General features: G+C 48.8%; 1 protein-coding gene across 1 annotated transcript in view; it reads right to left on the minus strand.

Annotated features, from left to right (window-relative positions):
- The window catches only part of LOC144101153 (uncharacterized), a 93,542-nt gene that overhangs the window by 14,087 nt on the left and 62,420 nt on the right, over window positions 1-17,035 (minus strand). The window contains exon 3 of the mRNA XM_077634192.1: window positions 1,459-1,792. Within this exon, the coding sequence (XP_077490318.1) occupies window positions 1,459-1,792 (334 nt within the window). The remainder of the gene's footprint in view (window positions 1-1,458; window positions 1,793-17,035) is intronic.

Here is a 17,035-nt window from a genome sequence, read left to right on the forward strand (position 1 = left end):
AATCTATGGAACTTTCTAGTCGATAAAACAGCAGCCAATGCGGTTTTCCCACAATTTAGTTTTGATTGTAAACGTTTATATAGAAAATTTCAAGCCTGTCGAGGGGAGATATGCGAATATATTGATCGTTATAGGGAAATTTACAATATATGAAAAAAATTGGCTGTGGTTTAAACATTGGTTAACCCTTGTGAGAAGCGAAAGCATCCTTTGCATGGCTGCGTTCAGAAACGCTACACACACTGACGAATGGATTGTCCCTAAAGGGTCGATGAAATGCCTGATGGGGCAGTTGTCACCTGCCACGGTGGGCAGATTGCGATGATGTCAGTAGGTCACATGACCTGCCACGTGACACCTGCCACGACACCACGTGACACCTGCCACGCACTGACGCTGCCCTCTTGAAAACCTAGCGTAGTGAAGCTTTCTCTTCAAAATTCACAGGATGGTTATGACTATGTAACGCAATATACAGCTATAGCTGTGTAGACATTTAGCTTTGTCTGGCGGCCGTTCCAAACGGAGCCATCCATAGGCTTATGCGACCCAGGTTGGCCGAGACATAAGATGACATCAGACGACGAGACACACAGACGCGCACAATTAATAAAGGCATTAACACATCCTACGTGGTGTCGTGCAGAATGAAAACTATACCAAGGTTACCATGGTAACCGGTGGGTGCGTTAGAATGGTGACCATGGTAACGTACCCACCGGTTACGCCGACGGTGACGCGGAAGCCACGGAAGAATGCCGAACAGCTATCGCTGTACAATGCTTTTATCTATAATTATCAGACCCGCCCCGGTGGCTCAGTGGTTAGGCGGCTCGGCTACTGATACGGAGCACCTGGGTTCGAACCCGACCGCGGCGGCCGCGTTTCGATGGAGGCGAAACGCAAAAGGCGCCCGTGTGCTGTGTCATGTCAGTGCACATTAAAGATGCCCAAGTGTTCGGAATTGTTCCGGAGCCCTCCACTACGGCACCTCTTTCTTCCTTTCTTCTTTCACTCCCTCCTTTATCTCTTTCCTTACGGCGCGGTTCAAGTGTCCGCAGATGTGCGAGACAGATACTGCACCATTTCCTTTAATAATAATTGGTTTATGCGGAAAGGAAATTGTGCATTATCTGCCTCACATATCGTCGGACACCTCAACCGCGCTGTAAGGGAAAGGATGAAGGAGGGAGTGAAAGAGGAAAGGAAGAAAGAGGTGTCGTAGTCGAAGGCGCCTTACCGTTTTTCCTCCATAAAAACGCAGTCGCCGCGGTCGGGTTCGAACCCGGGAGCTCCGGATCAGTAGTCGAGCGCCCTAACCACTGAGCCACCGCGGCGGGTCCATTTCCTTTCCCCAAAAACCAATTATCATAATTGTTAGGTATGCACAGTTACAGATGCTGTGCCTCCGTAGCCTTCCCTTCATTGCCAGGAAAAGTACTGCAGGGTGCAACCGACCTGTTGCAGTCGTAGGGGTGGCCGTGGAAGCCGTCGCCGCGGCAGGGAAGCGCCTGTCCCTCCCGGAAGCTGGAACGCACGGGCGCCCGGAACGACTGCAGCGGAGGCCTCAGGTGGACGTCGTAGGCAGGGCCCCGCGCCACCTGGTTGTAGCAGGGGTCGTCGCCGTGCGGGACCAGGCACAGCCGCTGGTATTCGTCGAACGCGGTGCCCTCGGGGCAGCCGTACGTGTAGAGGGTGTAGACGCCCTGTCGGTTGCGCACCGGCGCGCACCGGTAGAAGCGGCCGCAGTGGTTCGGGTCCCGGTAGAAGCCCTCCTGGTAGCACGGGTAGCCTGCATGCGTACGGGCGAAGCAAAGAGGTGAGGAAAGAAGGACGGGTATACAGTCCAGAGCAGAAGTTGTGTATACTGTGTGGTCTATATATAGGGAGCAAACGGGGTGTTTGCATATAGCCTGTAAAGTTTCATTTCTCACAGGCTTATCACGATGTGATTTCCATTTTTTGAAAAAAATTACGCCCCGCCGCGGTGGCTCAGTGGTTAGGGCGCTCGACTACTGATCCGGAGTTCCCGGGTTCGAACCCGACCGCGGCGGCTGCGTTTTTATGGAGGAAAAACGCCAAGGCGCCCGTGTGCTGTGCGATGCCAGTGCACGTTAAAGATCCCCAGGTGGTCGAAATTATTCCGGAGCCCTCCACTACGGCACCTCTTCTTCCTTTCTTCTTTCACTCCCTCCTTTATCCCTTCCCTTACGGCGCGGTTCAGGTGTCCAACGATATATGAGACAGATACTGCGCCATTTCCTTTCCCCAAAAACCAATTATTATTATTAAAAAAATTGCAGGATTGCACTTAAAGGGGCTCTGAAACACCTACCGAGGAGCGTATATCAACTTGGTCAATCACTGCATTGTGTTTTTATGAACACCTGAGCCAAATAATACACCTCTGCAAGCAGCAGAGAACCCACAATCACGGGCGAAAGTTGGCGAGCCCTTCCGGGTGACTTTTTCATGCTCGCGCCCTCCTTCGTCGCTCGCATCTACGTATACAAGTTGAGAGATGGCCATTGGTTAGATTCTTGCAGACGTCAGGCAGCTACCGTGGCCGCGGCCAATAAGCCGCGTAGCTCCGGCGGGTCAGGAAGCTCTCCCCCAGAGGTGGGTCCGGCGGAGGAGCGCCAACCTTCCAGCGTGCAAAAAGTGACGAGAGGAGAGGGAAAGGCGCGAAGACTCTGAAATACAAATTTTGAGTACAGATAACTCTGTTTCTACGAAGCGCATTAAAAAAATTCTTCCTGGACAATATTCGTGAAGCGCCGTGCTTTCACATCCCAAGCGTACCGCAACTTTATTAGAGCCCCTTTAAGTCTACTTAAGAGCGGAAATGCAGAAGCATTTCCCTTTCCTCTCTTTCTCTCGCCATTGTTCATTTTCATTTTTTTATTTTTATTGTTCGAAAGTTTGTTATGTTTTTATTTTATTTTTGTACTACAGTAGCCGTTATCACGCATTCACGTCGTTTTTCATCGAATCAAAGACACAAAAACTGCTTCAAACGCAGCATTTATTTTCATTAGTTTACTGTAATTAATTAACGAATTGCAATTCATCAACCAAACTTTTCCCATTTCAAGATCTACTCACGCACTACTTAACACAATGAAACAATTGCTGACTTATCTCCACAGAACATTATCGTGCGGACAAAATTTGCAAACACCTTTTTGCTGATGCGACATAACATAACCATATAATGCTTTCGCATTATTAAGTTTGCTTATACTACGGAACAATCCTGTGACTCACTATTTATAGTAGGATACAACTTTAAAAAAAAAGCAGCAGTTCCTAACACTTGGTCACTGCGTACTGTGTTACTCCGCTAGGCAGTGACAAAAATAAACGAAATCAGCTTTTTAATGCTTGCTTTTTTAAACAGGCCAGGTATCACATTTCTATAACTTATAACTTTTTTCTCGCGATTAGCTTCTTGTTTAGGTGACAAGAAAAGTTTTCTCATGGCGGAGTTCCGTGCTTTGGTCCTGAATGTCGGCGGAGATTCACTGCAGACTTGAATTTCATCAAACTATATAGTTATCGTGCATTGCTCCTGTAATTTTATATACTTCCTGGGCCTTCGACTATTATGTAGTTAAGGATACCTCCGTTGAGTTGCGTGGCTTTCGCAAATGGCGACTAATAGATGACGCTAGTTGGTGCCGTCTAGAAAACCTGGAAGAGTTATTATTATGAATATTATTCAATTTGTGTATGCATTGTTGTCTGCATCAGTTGTTGTTGCCCTCCAGTATTTTTTTCGGATTCGGTAAATTATTTGAGCATATGGTTAGATGCCGGCCTTCTTTTTTTATTCACTTATCCTACATATGCGCCGAACTACGTAAAGCCGTCTGTTTATTTTACCTCGTCAAAATATGTTTACCTGTGTCTATCCGGAAAATGTTTGTTCATCTGTTAGCCTACAGTGTACATTATTACAGTGTACAGGCGGATGATATTAACAAGACTGCAGGGATAAGCTGGCCGCGGGTGGCGTTGAACAGGATTAATCGGAGAGATAAAAGGGAGAGGCTTTTGTCCTGCAGTGGGCGTAGTCAGGCTGATGATGATGAGTATGATGTTTTCAGGTATGAAATTACAACACTTGTTAGTTGTTCTGCTATCTGGCGTCAAGTTGTTAGCAGGTTATTAAAATGTGCGTCAAAAGGCGTGACATGACGTGTAGGCTAGACAAGATGTGAACCTTTTTCAAACACTAAGAATGCAGAAATTTCCTATCACTTTTTTTCATACAGTAGTGCTCAGACATTTCTGGAGCAATGCGTTTAAAGTACCCACTGTTTTTTGCTGACGTTCACGTTATGCACCCGCATTTTCAGTTGCCCACACATGTACCGGATTTGGCAAATATGCTCGAGCCTGCTATTTATGTACCAGACATATTTAATGTTTTTCCTTCGGGGGCACTAATTCCTGTGAGCTAATACGTGACATTCGCAAAACCCTGAAGCAATTATACTTATGCCAGAATTTTCGCTGAGTTTGGGCTGGCGGCGGCAAAGCTGAGGTTCACAAAGAAGTTTATTATCCGTACCTGTAGCCTTTATTGCAAGCTTTGCCGCATCAAAGGAGTGTGCTGCGGCGAAGAGCTTCACTTACTGGCACTGCTAAAAGGATGCTTAAAGATCAAGTAGCACCACATAAATATGAGCACTGCTGTTTTAAGGAAGGACGTTTTGTAAGTTTTTACTGATTCCTCTTTACATTTAGCGCAGCAGATGGTGGCAGAAGGTTAGGTGGGCGGATGAGATTAAGAAGTTTGAGAGGATAGGGTGGCCCAGCTGGCACAGGACAGGGTTAATTGGAGAGACATGGGAGAGGTCTTTGTCCTGCAGTGGGCGTAGTCAGGCTGATGATGATGATTATGACGATGATGATGTCGATTATTTACATTTATTGCAAAAGAAAGAGAACAAAGTCGTACAAACTAAGTTCGCAGATTGTACATTACTCTATTGTCTTTATCGTGAACGCATGTCGTGTTAAGGCCGGCATGCTAACCTTTAATGTGGACGCTTAACACTTAAATATCTGTGAAGTCCTTGAACTTCCTCAGTGCGCTGCCGTTTAGAACAAAGATAAATTTAAAGAAATGAATGCTACCTCCCGAAGCATTACAGAGAAGCACGCTTTCAAGTGGAGCTACTATGGAAGTCAGTTTAATGGGCAACGAAGTACGACTGCACGGGCTGATTCATTGTAAACGTATGGAAAGCATTAAATTAAAGGCCGTTTCGTTAAACATTTTAGTTAAATATGAATTTTTGTTGCAATCATTAAGGGCCAAAAATTTAAAGAGTAAGGTCTCTTTGCTTACGGAAATCACCTACACCGCAATTAACCTTCATGATTCGCGAATTCATGATTTTCTTACATGCCACCAGATCACACAGAGAACTACTCATCGCATCCTTGGCTAACCATTGCCCATTGTATGCGCGTGCTGTAAAAATGTAACGAGCTGTAAAATGTCGTATCTAACTGAGAACTTTAGTTCATATCCACGAGTCCAAGAGAATGCAACGCGACACTCTTGAAGTAAAAAATTGATAAATAAAACGAAAATCGAAACGAGTGTACTGCTTTGAGAGAGAGAAAACATTATTCTGCCGCCCAGGGCCGGGTCGCTGATTCAATTCAGTGGCTTGAGGCGGTGTGGTGGCTACACAAGTCAAGGCTGATGTTCGCAGGGATTATATCTGGATGCCTTTATTGACTGCTATTCTTGTCAGACGGTCGTTCAGACGAAACATATTTTTCTATTTTTTGGAATAAAATAATAATAATAATTGGTTTTTGGGGGAAAGGAAATGGCGCAGTATCTGTCTCATATATCGTTGGACACCTGAACCGCGCCGTAAGGGAAGGGATAAAGGAGGGAGTGAAAGAAGAAAGGAAGAAGAGGTGCCGTAGTGGAGGGCTCCGGAATAATTTCGACCACCTGGGAATAAAATCGGCCGACGTGCCGCCGTAAGCGCACACACACCCCCTCGTCAAAAGTTTTCAGGTTTTTTTTTTTTAGCACAAACGGGCTTTGCTTGCAGTATAGAACACTCGAGGTTCCCGTCAAGCTGTAACCTCCTCTAAGGGCGACAAGAGCCGCAGTCCCAGACTTTCAGGGTCCTTTGGTCTTTAAGGATGCCGTATGAGGGCGCCACTATGCAGCTCAACAACAGATCGTATGGCCCGAATACATTAGAACAAGACTGTGCACATATACATGTTTGTAGGAATTAAACTTCAACCTGAGCTGCAATCCGCGCTTGTTTTCTCGTTGGGGTGTCCACCCTAGCGAGTCCGCCACTGACGTACAAGCGAAAATCCTTGAAAGGATCCGCAACAGCGCCTCTCTGCCTTGAAGCGAATGTGTGCGAAGACAGCGTCGGATATGAAACCCCGCAATTCTCGCACAGGACGGGGAAGGGGGGGATTGAAGAGACGAATCTTGGAATTAATCCCACTACGAGGTGACGTCAGAGGGGCGCGGGGGCCGTCATTTGTCCGAGGCGTGTTGTTCCCGACAGAGGTGAGCGGCGACAGGCCGTGACACTGTGCGTTGAGAGGCGGCGCCGTGAAAGCAACGGCGGGGACGATGCGGGCACGCATCAGCCACCCGGTATAGAGTACCGCATCAGCGCGAATTTAAGCCTCGCGCAATTGTTTCCGTGCACTCGCTGCTCTTTTAACGCGTTAGCATTCCCTTGCAGAAATTTCTTCATTCAGTCTATAGACTGTCCATAGACTACTGTCTATGGATTGTCTATGGAGTCTATAGACCCTTTATAGACAAACTCTAGAGAACAGTCAATACAAATCTACCCTAGAGCAATACAAATCTTATAGAAAAATCTATCGACAATCTATAGGTTTATGGTCATAGACCTTTTTAGTAGACTTTGGTCTATAGACAGTCTATAAACTATGAATAGCCTAAAATAAATATCCATAGGAAGGCAATAGAGGCTATAAGGTCTCTATAGACTGTCTATAGACCATTTTTGTAAGGGTTAGTACGGCATGTGAAACCGGAAATGGCGACCGCCGTCTGTTAGTAGCCAGTAGGAAAGGATATGAACGAACTTAGTAGACTACCTCAGGTATGACGTATGGCACATCGGATATATCAAACCTAAGTATGCATGCCACCTCGGGTATAGCGAAGTTTCGTGTGGAATGATTTACCAGCATCTCTCTTAGAGCCCAGTACGTTAACAACGTTTGAAAAAAGGCTATTTCTACCTAGCACTAAAATGTTTTACAGATGCAATACATACACCTAATCGGTTGGTGATTGCATCTCGCCTAAAGTGAAGACGCAAATGTAGAAATGTTTTCCTTTTTCTTTTTTGTGTGTGAATTATCTGAATCCGGAATGAATATTTATTAACACTGCTTCTGTAAAATAACACATCACGTTGCAAGAACTGTGATTGTATTATGAAGATCGACAAGCTTTCCGCTGGCCTGGTGCTGAGCTTATCTGCGGTAAATGGGTCTTGGAAAATGGGTCTTTGACCTTGAGTAGGCGAAAAACACCTTGCGTCATGGCGCTCTTTGGTCATAGATGCCCTTGCGCCATAAAAATCCACAATGATCATGAAGAACTTGTATTTCTGTAAATTGCAAGTTAACGTATTGCTTCTCAAGTGTCACTCCCCACAACTTGTAACGGCCCCACGGCCAGCAGTATATGCAAATAAAAATAAATAAATAACGAACTTAAGTATTCCAACTCGAATATAACAAATTTATTGTGCTGACCTCTCCCCACAACTTGTAACGGCCCCACGGCCAGCAGTATATGCAAATAAAAATAAATAAATAACGAACTTAAGTATTCCAACTCGAATATAACAAATTTATTGTGCTGACCTCGGTTATAACAAACATTAGTGAACCAAATCGCCTCGGATATATCGAACTTTGGTGTGTCATCCTCGAATATAACAAACGTTTGGCTGATGACGCACCGAGACCGAGAATCGCCTAATAGTGTTGTTTTTTTAATGAACGCTAATATTATTTTTATATGTCGGTCACGCGCCCTCAACAACAAACGTGAGGTTCAAACTATGCTCACGTATTCTGTTCGGCCTTCTCGCAAAAATAAGGTGTCATACGACACTTTTTGGGATTAAACTACGCCTGACGGAATCATCTCTATTTTGATTTTGACTGTACAGTCGGAAACAAAAGTGGCGCATACCACGCGAGCTTCGGTTGGGTTGCATCGCCGTGCCAAGCAATTTTCGGCAGCGCCCTCTGTCGGGACAGAGAAGTAGATGACCATTTTTATCTTCAGGCTCGTCAGTCAGCTCGTTTCGATCCATTATGCTCTTCTTTGGTAAAAACGTAAAAAGGCCCCGAAATGGCAGCGAGCCATGTTACAGATTTGTATCACAGGGGATGTGAAAGCAGATGAACTTATGAAGAAAAAAAAAACAAACAGTACGAAACTAAAAAAATAAAAAGTTCTTTATGAGTTTGACTGCCACGCACAATAGATTCTAACACGTGAGGCCGATTAGCGAATCGTTTTATTATGCTCAGAAATTTTTGCAAGGGTATCCCGACCACCGCACTGCATCACGTCCTTAAATACTGCGATACATTTTTTTTCCTCAAAAGTGGCTAGGCTAGTATGTAACAAAAACAGGTTAATGCAATATTACAATATTTAAATTCATGGGTGAGTTATTCGTGATATGGATTCTGAATGCCGGATTTCAAGTTTTTTTGAACGGTTAAGGAAAGATGACCATAACAGTGGTGTTTCGCATCTCTGCAGGTGATACTGCTAACAAAAAGAAACATGATTCTGAATCATGACAAAGCAGCCTTTAAGATTAAAAAAAAAAGTCAGAATAGAGTGAAAAGAAGGAAGGTGATAACGGCATTATTCCTCCTTGTTTATCATCATGTTTTTGCTGGTCAATCATCTGCGCAGATTCTGCTCTTAGTAACGTACAGCACAGCGCAGTAGCAAAGATATGCGCATTACCCGGACTGAAGATTATCGCGACACCTGGCGCTGTGCAGTGAACAGTTGAGGCGTTACTCGAAAGGAAAGTTGAAGGGCACCGCTGCCTGATCCCACAGCCTACCAGGTGACGCCCCCTTCTGAGAGCTTCTGGCATCTGCCCCATCTCCCCTGGAGTTAGCCATATCTTTAAACACAGTTTCGTAATTGCAAGCTTGAACAAAAGGGGTATGCCGAAGTTTGCTGACCAACGTTTCGACAAGTTCGACAATTCGAGCAAGTTCTACCACGAATACGACGAGAAATCTTGACGATATTCCGGCGGTTGCCAGGTGAGGGCAGATCCTCCTGTCGAATACTTGGTAGGTGGACTTCGCTCCCACTTCCTGTTCAAGCGTGCACTTCCAGAATAATGTCTCTATTCTAGAGAACTATTTTAGAGAGCTTCGTAGCTGGTGTAACTGAAGAAAAGATTCGCTCGAGGCAGATTTTACATTCTACTCTTAGTATTGTCGTCGCGTAACCGTTTGCCGTATGTAGCCGTTAGGATTACCGGAATATGCGACGCGTTTCCGATTGACACCTATGCAGTAGATTGCATTCGTGCAAATAATGAGACATCGGCTACGAATCTGTGAACGCAAACGCATCTTGATTCTTCTGTAGTTTCGTGGTCCATGGTTGCGTAGGAAAAAAAATTGGAGGGTCTTTAAAAGTGGAACGCGACAGCGTGTTGCAGCGCTGCCAGGGAGTCCACGGTACGCCATCGCCCGTTCAGCACGACGCCTTGCTCGTTGGAAACAGCTTTGAACGCATTTTTCATTTTTTAACTGTTTCATGAATTAATTTATCAAATACGCACTCTAAATTGCCTTAATTATCATCAACTATTAAGAATAGCAATAATTGGTTTTTGGGGAAAGGAAATGGCGCAGTATCTGTCTTACATATCTTTGGACACCTGAACCGCGCCGTAAGGGAAGGGATAAAAAAGGGAGTTAAAGAAGAAAGGAAGAAGAGGTGCTGTAGTGGAGGGCTCCGGAATAATTTCGACCACCTGGGGATCTTTAACGTGCACTGACATCACACAGCAAACGGGCGCCTTACCGTTTTGCCTCCATAAAAACGCAGCCGCCGCGGTCGGGTTCGAGCCCGGGAACTCCGGATCAGTAGCCCAGCGCTCTAACCACTGAGCCACCGCGGCGGGGCTCATCAATCATTCGCTTTTTCATTCCGAGCATTTTGACACCCTGAGCCCCCTTTTGCAATTTTTTTTCATTTCTTCAATTAATCAAATAGCCGATTAATTGCGATGATTTCATTAATTCGTCATCGCCTATCATGCACCGATTAGTCCTCACTCACAAGGACCACAAATTACCATGATGCGATTTTTGTTTTACGCAGCCCCCGATTATTTACGGCACGCTATGCAAACCACAACTACGCCGACGGCTTTTCGACGAAACGAGCTGTGTACGCTGTCGCGTAAAAAAGTGTGCCGACTGGGGAGAGGGGGGCTTAAATGCGCGTTGATACGGTACAGACCCGCTACGGCGGTGCAAGGGGTCGCGCTCAGTGAGGAGACGCTCTCAAGGCTACACGTCGCCCAGTCGGGGTAACGCGAGTCACGGAACTGTCGGTCGCGCGCGTTGACGACGCGACTGCGACGTGTACCCGGAAAGCCGCGACGCCCCGAGTGACCGCGCGGCAACTATACGCGTTCAGCAGCCGTCAACATGCGCCAAACACCAACGCGTACACCGCATCACGGAGCTCACGTTTTTCGGTGCCAGAGCGTGCCACGTCTGTATCTATACTTTTCCGGGGACAGTTGCATAAAGGACGATACCCGGCGTTTGGGGTGCCGATAGCGCTAGTGAACGAGCAATATGTGACGTCATAGCATCACGTGAACGCATTCTGAGTGCAGCACCTTCCACAGTGACACCGCAACGTTATTCGGAATGGGTCGTGAAGGTGAAGTTTGACATTAACTGGCGGTGGTCATAGAGTGGGCTTACGTTATAATTAATAATAATAATGATTGGTTTTTGGAGAAAGGAAATGACGCAGTATCTGTCTCATATATCGGCGGACACCTGAACAGCGCCGTAAGGGAAGGGATAAAGGAAGGAGTGAAAGAAGAAAGGAAGAAAGAGGTGCCGTAGTGGAGGGCTCCGGAATAATTTCGTCCACCTGGGGATCTTTAACGTGCACTGACATCGCACAGCAGACGGGCGCCTTAGCGTTTTGCCTCCATAAAAATGCAGCCACTGCCGTAGGGTTACGCCATAATTTAACAAAAAATTATTTCAAAATTATTTAGTGCTTCATGACGTAAAGTGCTATACTAGTTAATCTTATTGGAAAACTTTTTTTTAGCTCTTCTTATCATAAATATTTTTCTTTTTGTCGGCGCCTTCTCATAGCCGCGGTATAGGTAGATACTTCACGTGGTGTAGTGGCCGCTGATACATGTGATCCGTTGTGCGTACGCACAACGGATCAAATGCTAATTGTCACAATGCAGGGAGTGGCAGATGAAAGGAGATAGTCCCCTCCCTTCATTGGCGTGCAGCTCCCTGCATTGTCACGCTATCAGGGTCATGTGAATCGGCCGACGCCATTGTCTGGAAGTGGGTCCTTTGACGGGGAAAAGACGATTCGGTCGTCATTTGTACCCGACTATAGCAAAGCTGAAACACCCGGGGTGTGTGTGAAGCCGCAACCTTTGACATCTGACGAAGCGCCGGCGGCGGATGAGTATGGGATAACCATAAGGATCAGATAGTAAGGAAAATAGTAGAGGCATATCACATTGACAAGGGGTGCGCAGCATGCATTAGCAAGCCCTCATTATCACTGGCTAACCGCGAAATCACCTTTTTGGAGCATGCATTTGTAGAAATGTAGATTTAAGATGTTCAGTGATGACGCCGTGTTTCTTCAATATTTTTTGTTCTGTTTAGCGTTTGGCGGGAATAGTATATGTACACATGTGCGTAATAAATCACCAGTTGAAAGTCGGCGCTTGTGCCGTCGTGTTTGTTCCGTCCTCGTGTTTTCCCGCGCTGTTTTACCATGAAGAGTATGGTGGTTCGTCTTCTCTTCTTTCTGGTCCCCAGTCATCCCTGTCCGGCGTTACGCCCCTCCCCCCGCCCCCCCACCCCTCAGTCTGTTTATCTATCTCCTTACGTGACAATGCCATTCCCAGCTACGCTTTCCTTCCCCTGCTAAGCATTTTGTTATCCTATAGCTAACCAAGCACCTGTCGTCTGCTCCATCTATTCCGTCTGTAGTCCAAATCTATACCTCATCTCACCAGCCACTATACCACCATCATCAACACCGGCATCCAGATTACGTTCATAATCCTTATCATCATCATCATCATCCTGACTACACCCACTGCAGGACAGAGGCATCTTACTCTCACCTCCATTAACCCTGCCCTGCGTCAGCTGCGGCCACCTTATCCACGCAAGCTTCTCAGTTTCATCCGCCCACATGACTTTCTGCCTCCACCTGCCATACGTGTGTCCTCTCTTGGAATCCACTCCGTTGCCCTTAACGACCATAGGTTGCCTTCCATTACGTACAATGATCGACAAAGACCTTCCCCGTAATCTTTAGGTATTCCCGGTAATCTTTAGCCGCCTTTGGCACATTTTTTTTGTCTTACCTCTGCACCCGAATCTGCACCCGGCCCTTGTCATACGTTCCCCTTTGCTTGGAATCCACTCTATTACCCTAACAGGACATTGGTTGTCCGTACCCTGCTTTACACGTACCCATTACCAGTCGGTGTAACTGAGTACGTGTAATTCAGCCAAGATAACAACACCGCGCCTTCGTAGGGGCACCCGTCTTCGCAAGGGTCGCGTCTCTCTCGCGGCCGACGACTGCGTCCGAGGAAGAAAAAAGTGCGCGGCGCCGTCCGCGCTATAATCGTCGCGGCGCGCCCTAAATTATTATGCAACGCGCGTCGTCAACTGTCGACTGGGCGTGTCCGGCGCGCTGACCTCCGCCGCCAGAGCATCGGGGGGACAGGCCGCTTGGCGTGACCTCCGGCCAGCTTTTCCTCAGCCGTCCTCCTCCCTACAAAGCGCGAGCCGGCGTCGAGTGCGAGCTGATTTCGCACCCTCGGCTGCTGGCGCCCAGAGAAGGGCGGGGAGATTCCTTACGGACCACTAGTTCACGTTTCTGACACCAGATGCCGCGAGTGCCTTCAAAAACCTAGAGTTACTGTAACTCTACAAAAACACACTCGCAAAAGAAAATGCTGCAAAGTCGACGGTGGAGCTCTAATAACCAGCTAAATCCGAGATTAAAAGGGCCATTTTTTTTTACAGTTCCAAAGGGAGTGATTTACTTTTCGAGGTCACGGCTGGGCGCTTGAAGACGAATCTTTACCGGCAAAAATTTGAAACTACAGATTCCCAGGTGGTCGAAATTATTCCGGAGCCCTCCACTACGGCGTCTCGTTCTTCCTTTCTTCTTTCACTCCTTCCTTTATGCCTTCCCTTAGGGCGCGGTTCGTGTGTCCGCTGAGATATGTGAGACAGTTACTGCGCCATTTCCTCTCCTCAAAAAAAAAAAAAAACCGATGACGTTTGCTGCTGCTGCATGGAAGACAGGGAAACGATAAACACATTCTTATCCTGTGTAAGATCCTGCAACCCTCAGTGCGCGATGCCGCCTCAGGAATCCGCGAATCACTGGGGTTTCGGGATAGTCAGGACATGCTCAATTTCCAAAAATTAGAAACAAGTGACGACAGAGGATTGTTGGAGAAATATCAAGAGAGTAATCTATAAATGGGAAGGAAATTGAAAGAAAATCCGAAGCTATTGAGCATGCTATGAATTAATTTCTAGGTGAATCTTGTCACCACCCCAATACGAAGGAGAGGCTAATAATTATCTAACTTATTTATGCCTTTACGAAGACTGAAACTCCTTGCGTGGCGTACGTGAAAAAAGCAACAGCTAGTGTTCAATCAGATCGTACTACAGTGCCACTATCACCCTTACGTTGAACCTGGAGTGTGGGTTATTATACGGTGGGAGGGGAGTGTGCTTCACCGCCATGGAGGTACTTCAAAGCAGTTAATTTCCGCGAGGACATAATTTCAGCGTTTTTCCTACAATCGCTTGCAAGGAGCGGAAAAATTTTTTTCCGCGCATTCGGCAAGAAACAAGAAACATGTTACGTAACGTCTTCTCTTCAGTAGGCATTTGATAGAAATGAACGTTGCGAGGCGAAATTCGCGCTCACTCAAAAACGCGTAGCAGTTGGCGCTAAGAGCAGCGCCAGCTAGCGAGAAAGGTCATACTTTGAGGCTTGAGATAACTACCCAAGAAGCACAAGTAATTGGCCCAACATTGGAACTGTATTGGCAAAGTTGGCCCTACAAAGGACCAAGATGGGACCATCCTGTTGCAATATTGGGCCGATGACCGGTGCTGCTTGGGTACAGTCGAATACAACTCACGAATGAAGCGGCTTTACCCCGCCAAAGGATCATTTTCCAGCCAGTGGCGTCGGTGGTGGTAGTGGTTTTATTAAAAATAATAGTAAAAAGGAAGGAAAAGATTTTTGCTAGCCCCGGCATCTGCCATCGATACTGAAGCACCTGAGCTGGGGCAGCGGAAATAAAGGACAGCAGGCAGAATGGAGAAATGAAATGAAAGAGGTGAGGGGACAGGAGTAGAGGACAGGGGGAGAAGTAATATGTACAAACTATTTACACAATAAGTAATGTGTCCAGGTTGTGCGCGTGATTAGTTCAGTTTAGAGAAATTAAATCACACACGCGCACAGCACTGTGTAGGTTACAACTGGAGTGGGGCGTCCAGTTATTATTCGTTCAAGGTAGAACTCGCGGAGCGTTCGGTCACTGCGTGTAACTACCTGACGGAGAACAGACGGGACGTCAAGCCCGTGTGTTCGAGGAATGCACAGAGGCTCACCAAAGTTCGCTCACGAGTGCGCGCACTGCCCTGCGGCCACAATAGCGTCTTGATGGAGTCTGGTAGTATGCCCTGCGCCCTATAGGCCGCGAGCATATCGCGACGAGCATCGGCGAACGCGGAGCAGCGAAGGAGCAGATGTTCTAGTGTTTCCACTGCACCGCATCCGTCACACACATCACTCGTCGCGATTCCGTGACGCACCCGTCGTTCCCCGGGCCACACGCAGCCGATGCGCGCGCGGAGGATCATTGCACGTTGCGACCGTGTAAGTGCGCGACAGCCGGTGACACTGTCGATGCGCTCACCTCCCGCGATGCGTGGGTCGGGGTGCTGCTTTCGGAGATGGTCGTGAATTACCGCACGCACGTCCTCCAGCGCAAGGGGCAGATCGCTGGCAGGTAGTTGGTGTGCAGCGGTCGCGAGGTCGTCAGCTTCTTCGTTGCCGGCGATGCCGCAGTGACCGGGCACCCACTGTGCACGCACGGCACAGCCTCTCTGCGCGAGGCGCTCGATGCGCGAGCGAATTTCCCGCACTAGTGGGGTACCGCGGCCGTTAGATTGCAGGCGGCTGAGGGCGGCGCGGGAGTCGCACAGCAGAGCACTCCTGGGCGGCGGAGGGCCGAGGGTGAGCAGCAGGTCCAGCCCGAGCCGGATCCCCATCAACTCCGCCGTGGTGGAGGAGCCCAGGAAGGTTGCGTGTTGCTGGCTGTGCAGTCGCAGGGCGGGGATGGTGGCCGCCGCAGCAAGGGAGCAGCTGTCGCGGGCCACTGAGCCGTCGGTGTACACGAGGAGATGGTCCTGGAGCTCCTCGTGTATGACGGCTCTGGCCAGCTGCTGCACAGCGCAGAGGGGTGTGCTCCGCTTTCCCGCGATGCCGACGATCTCTCGCTGTACCTCCGAGGCAGCAGGCCAGGGCGCGCAGGAGCCGTAGGGGGGTGGGCCTTGGGTCAATTGCTCATACTCGAGCAGCGCCGCGCCCATTCGTGAGCGCGGGTGCGAGCGCATACGCTGCAGCAGCGAGCCGCCGTCCGGTGCGCGGTGAAGCCGGTCGATGTGATTCAGTGCCCTGCGCGCTGCTTGGAGCTCAAGGGGCCACGCTCCTGCCTCGGCCAACGTTGCGGCGCACTGCGAGTTTTTGGGCAGGCCTAGGCACACGCGCAGGGACTTGCGGTGCTGAAGCTCGAGCTTCTTCCAGCACGGCTTGCGCACCGTGACGAGCGGCAGCGCATAGAGCACCGCCCCCAAAGCTGCGGCATTGTATAGACGCAGCGCGGCTTGCTGGGAGATGCCCTGGCCTCGAGCGGTGAGCTTGTGCACGGCGGCGGTGATCCTCTTCATCTGCAGACAGGCCTTGGTCGCCGCGGGGCGGAAGGAAAGGCGCCAGTCGATGTCCAGGCCAAGGTACCGCACCGATTTACGCCAAGGAATCGGAGTCCCGTCCAGTGACAGTGGCGCAAGGTGCGCGCGCGAGCGCGAAACGCAGGCCATGGCCACCGATTTGTCCGCGCTCAGTGACAGACCAAGGCCGCGCAATCTGGCATCGATTGCGGTCAGGGCTCCCTGAAGGCACCCCCGCACGCGGAACGCCTCGCCCGGTGGTCCCCGGCACCACAGAGCTATGTCGTCTGCATATATGGACATGTACACATGGTGTCGCCCGCTCGTGGGGAGGGAGGCCGGCACCACCGACATGGCCACATTAAACAGAAATGGTGATAGGACAGAGCCCTGCGGCACGCCCATGTCGACCGGGCGAGGCTTGGAGAGCTTAACCCCTACTCGTACGCGCATGGTGCGCCCGCTCAGGAAGCCATGAACGTATCGCAAAAGGCGCCCGCTCACACCGGCCCCCTCAAGCACCGCGAGAATTGGTGCGCGGTGAACGTTGTCAAAAGCGCCCGAGACGTCCAGTAGCAGCAGCAGCGCAACCTGGCCTGCTGCCCTGGCATGCTCCAGCGCTGTAACAACGTCCGATATAGAATCAGCCGTGCACCGCATCCCACGGAAACCCGTCTGCCGCTCGTCAAACAAATCA

Source organism: Amblyomma americanum, chromosome 8 (genome assembly GCF_052857255.1).
Source record: "Amblyomma americanum isolate KBUSLIRL-KWMA chromosome 8, ASM5285725v1, whole genome shotgun sequence".
Lineage (NCBI taxonomy): Eukaryota > Metazoa > Arthropoda > Arachnida > Ixodida > Ixodidae > Amblyomma > Amblyomma americanum.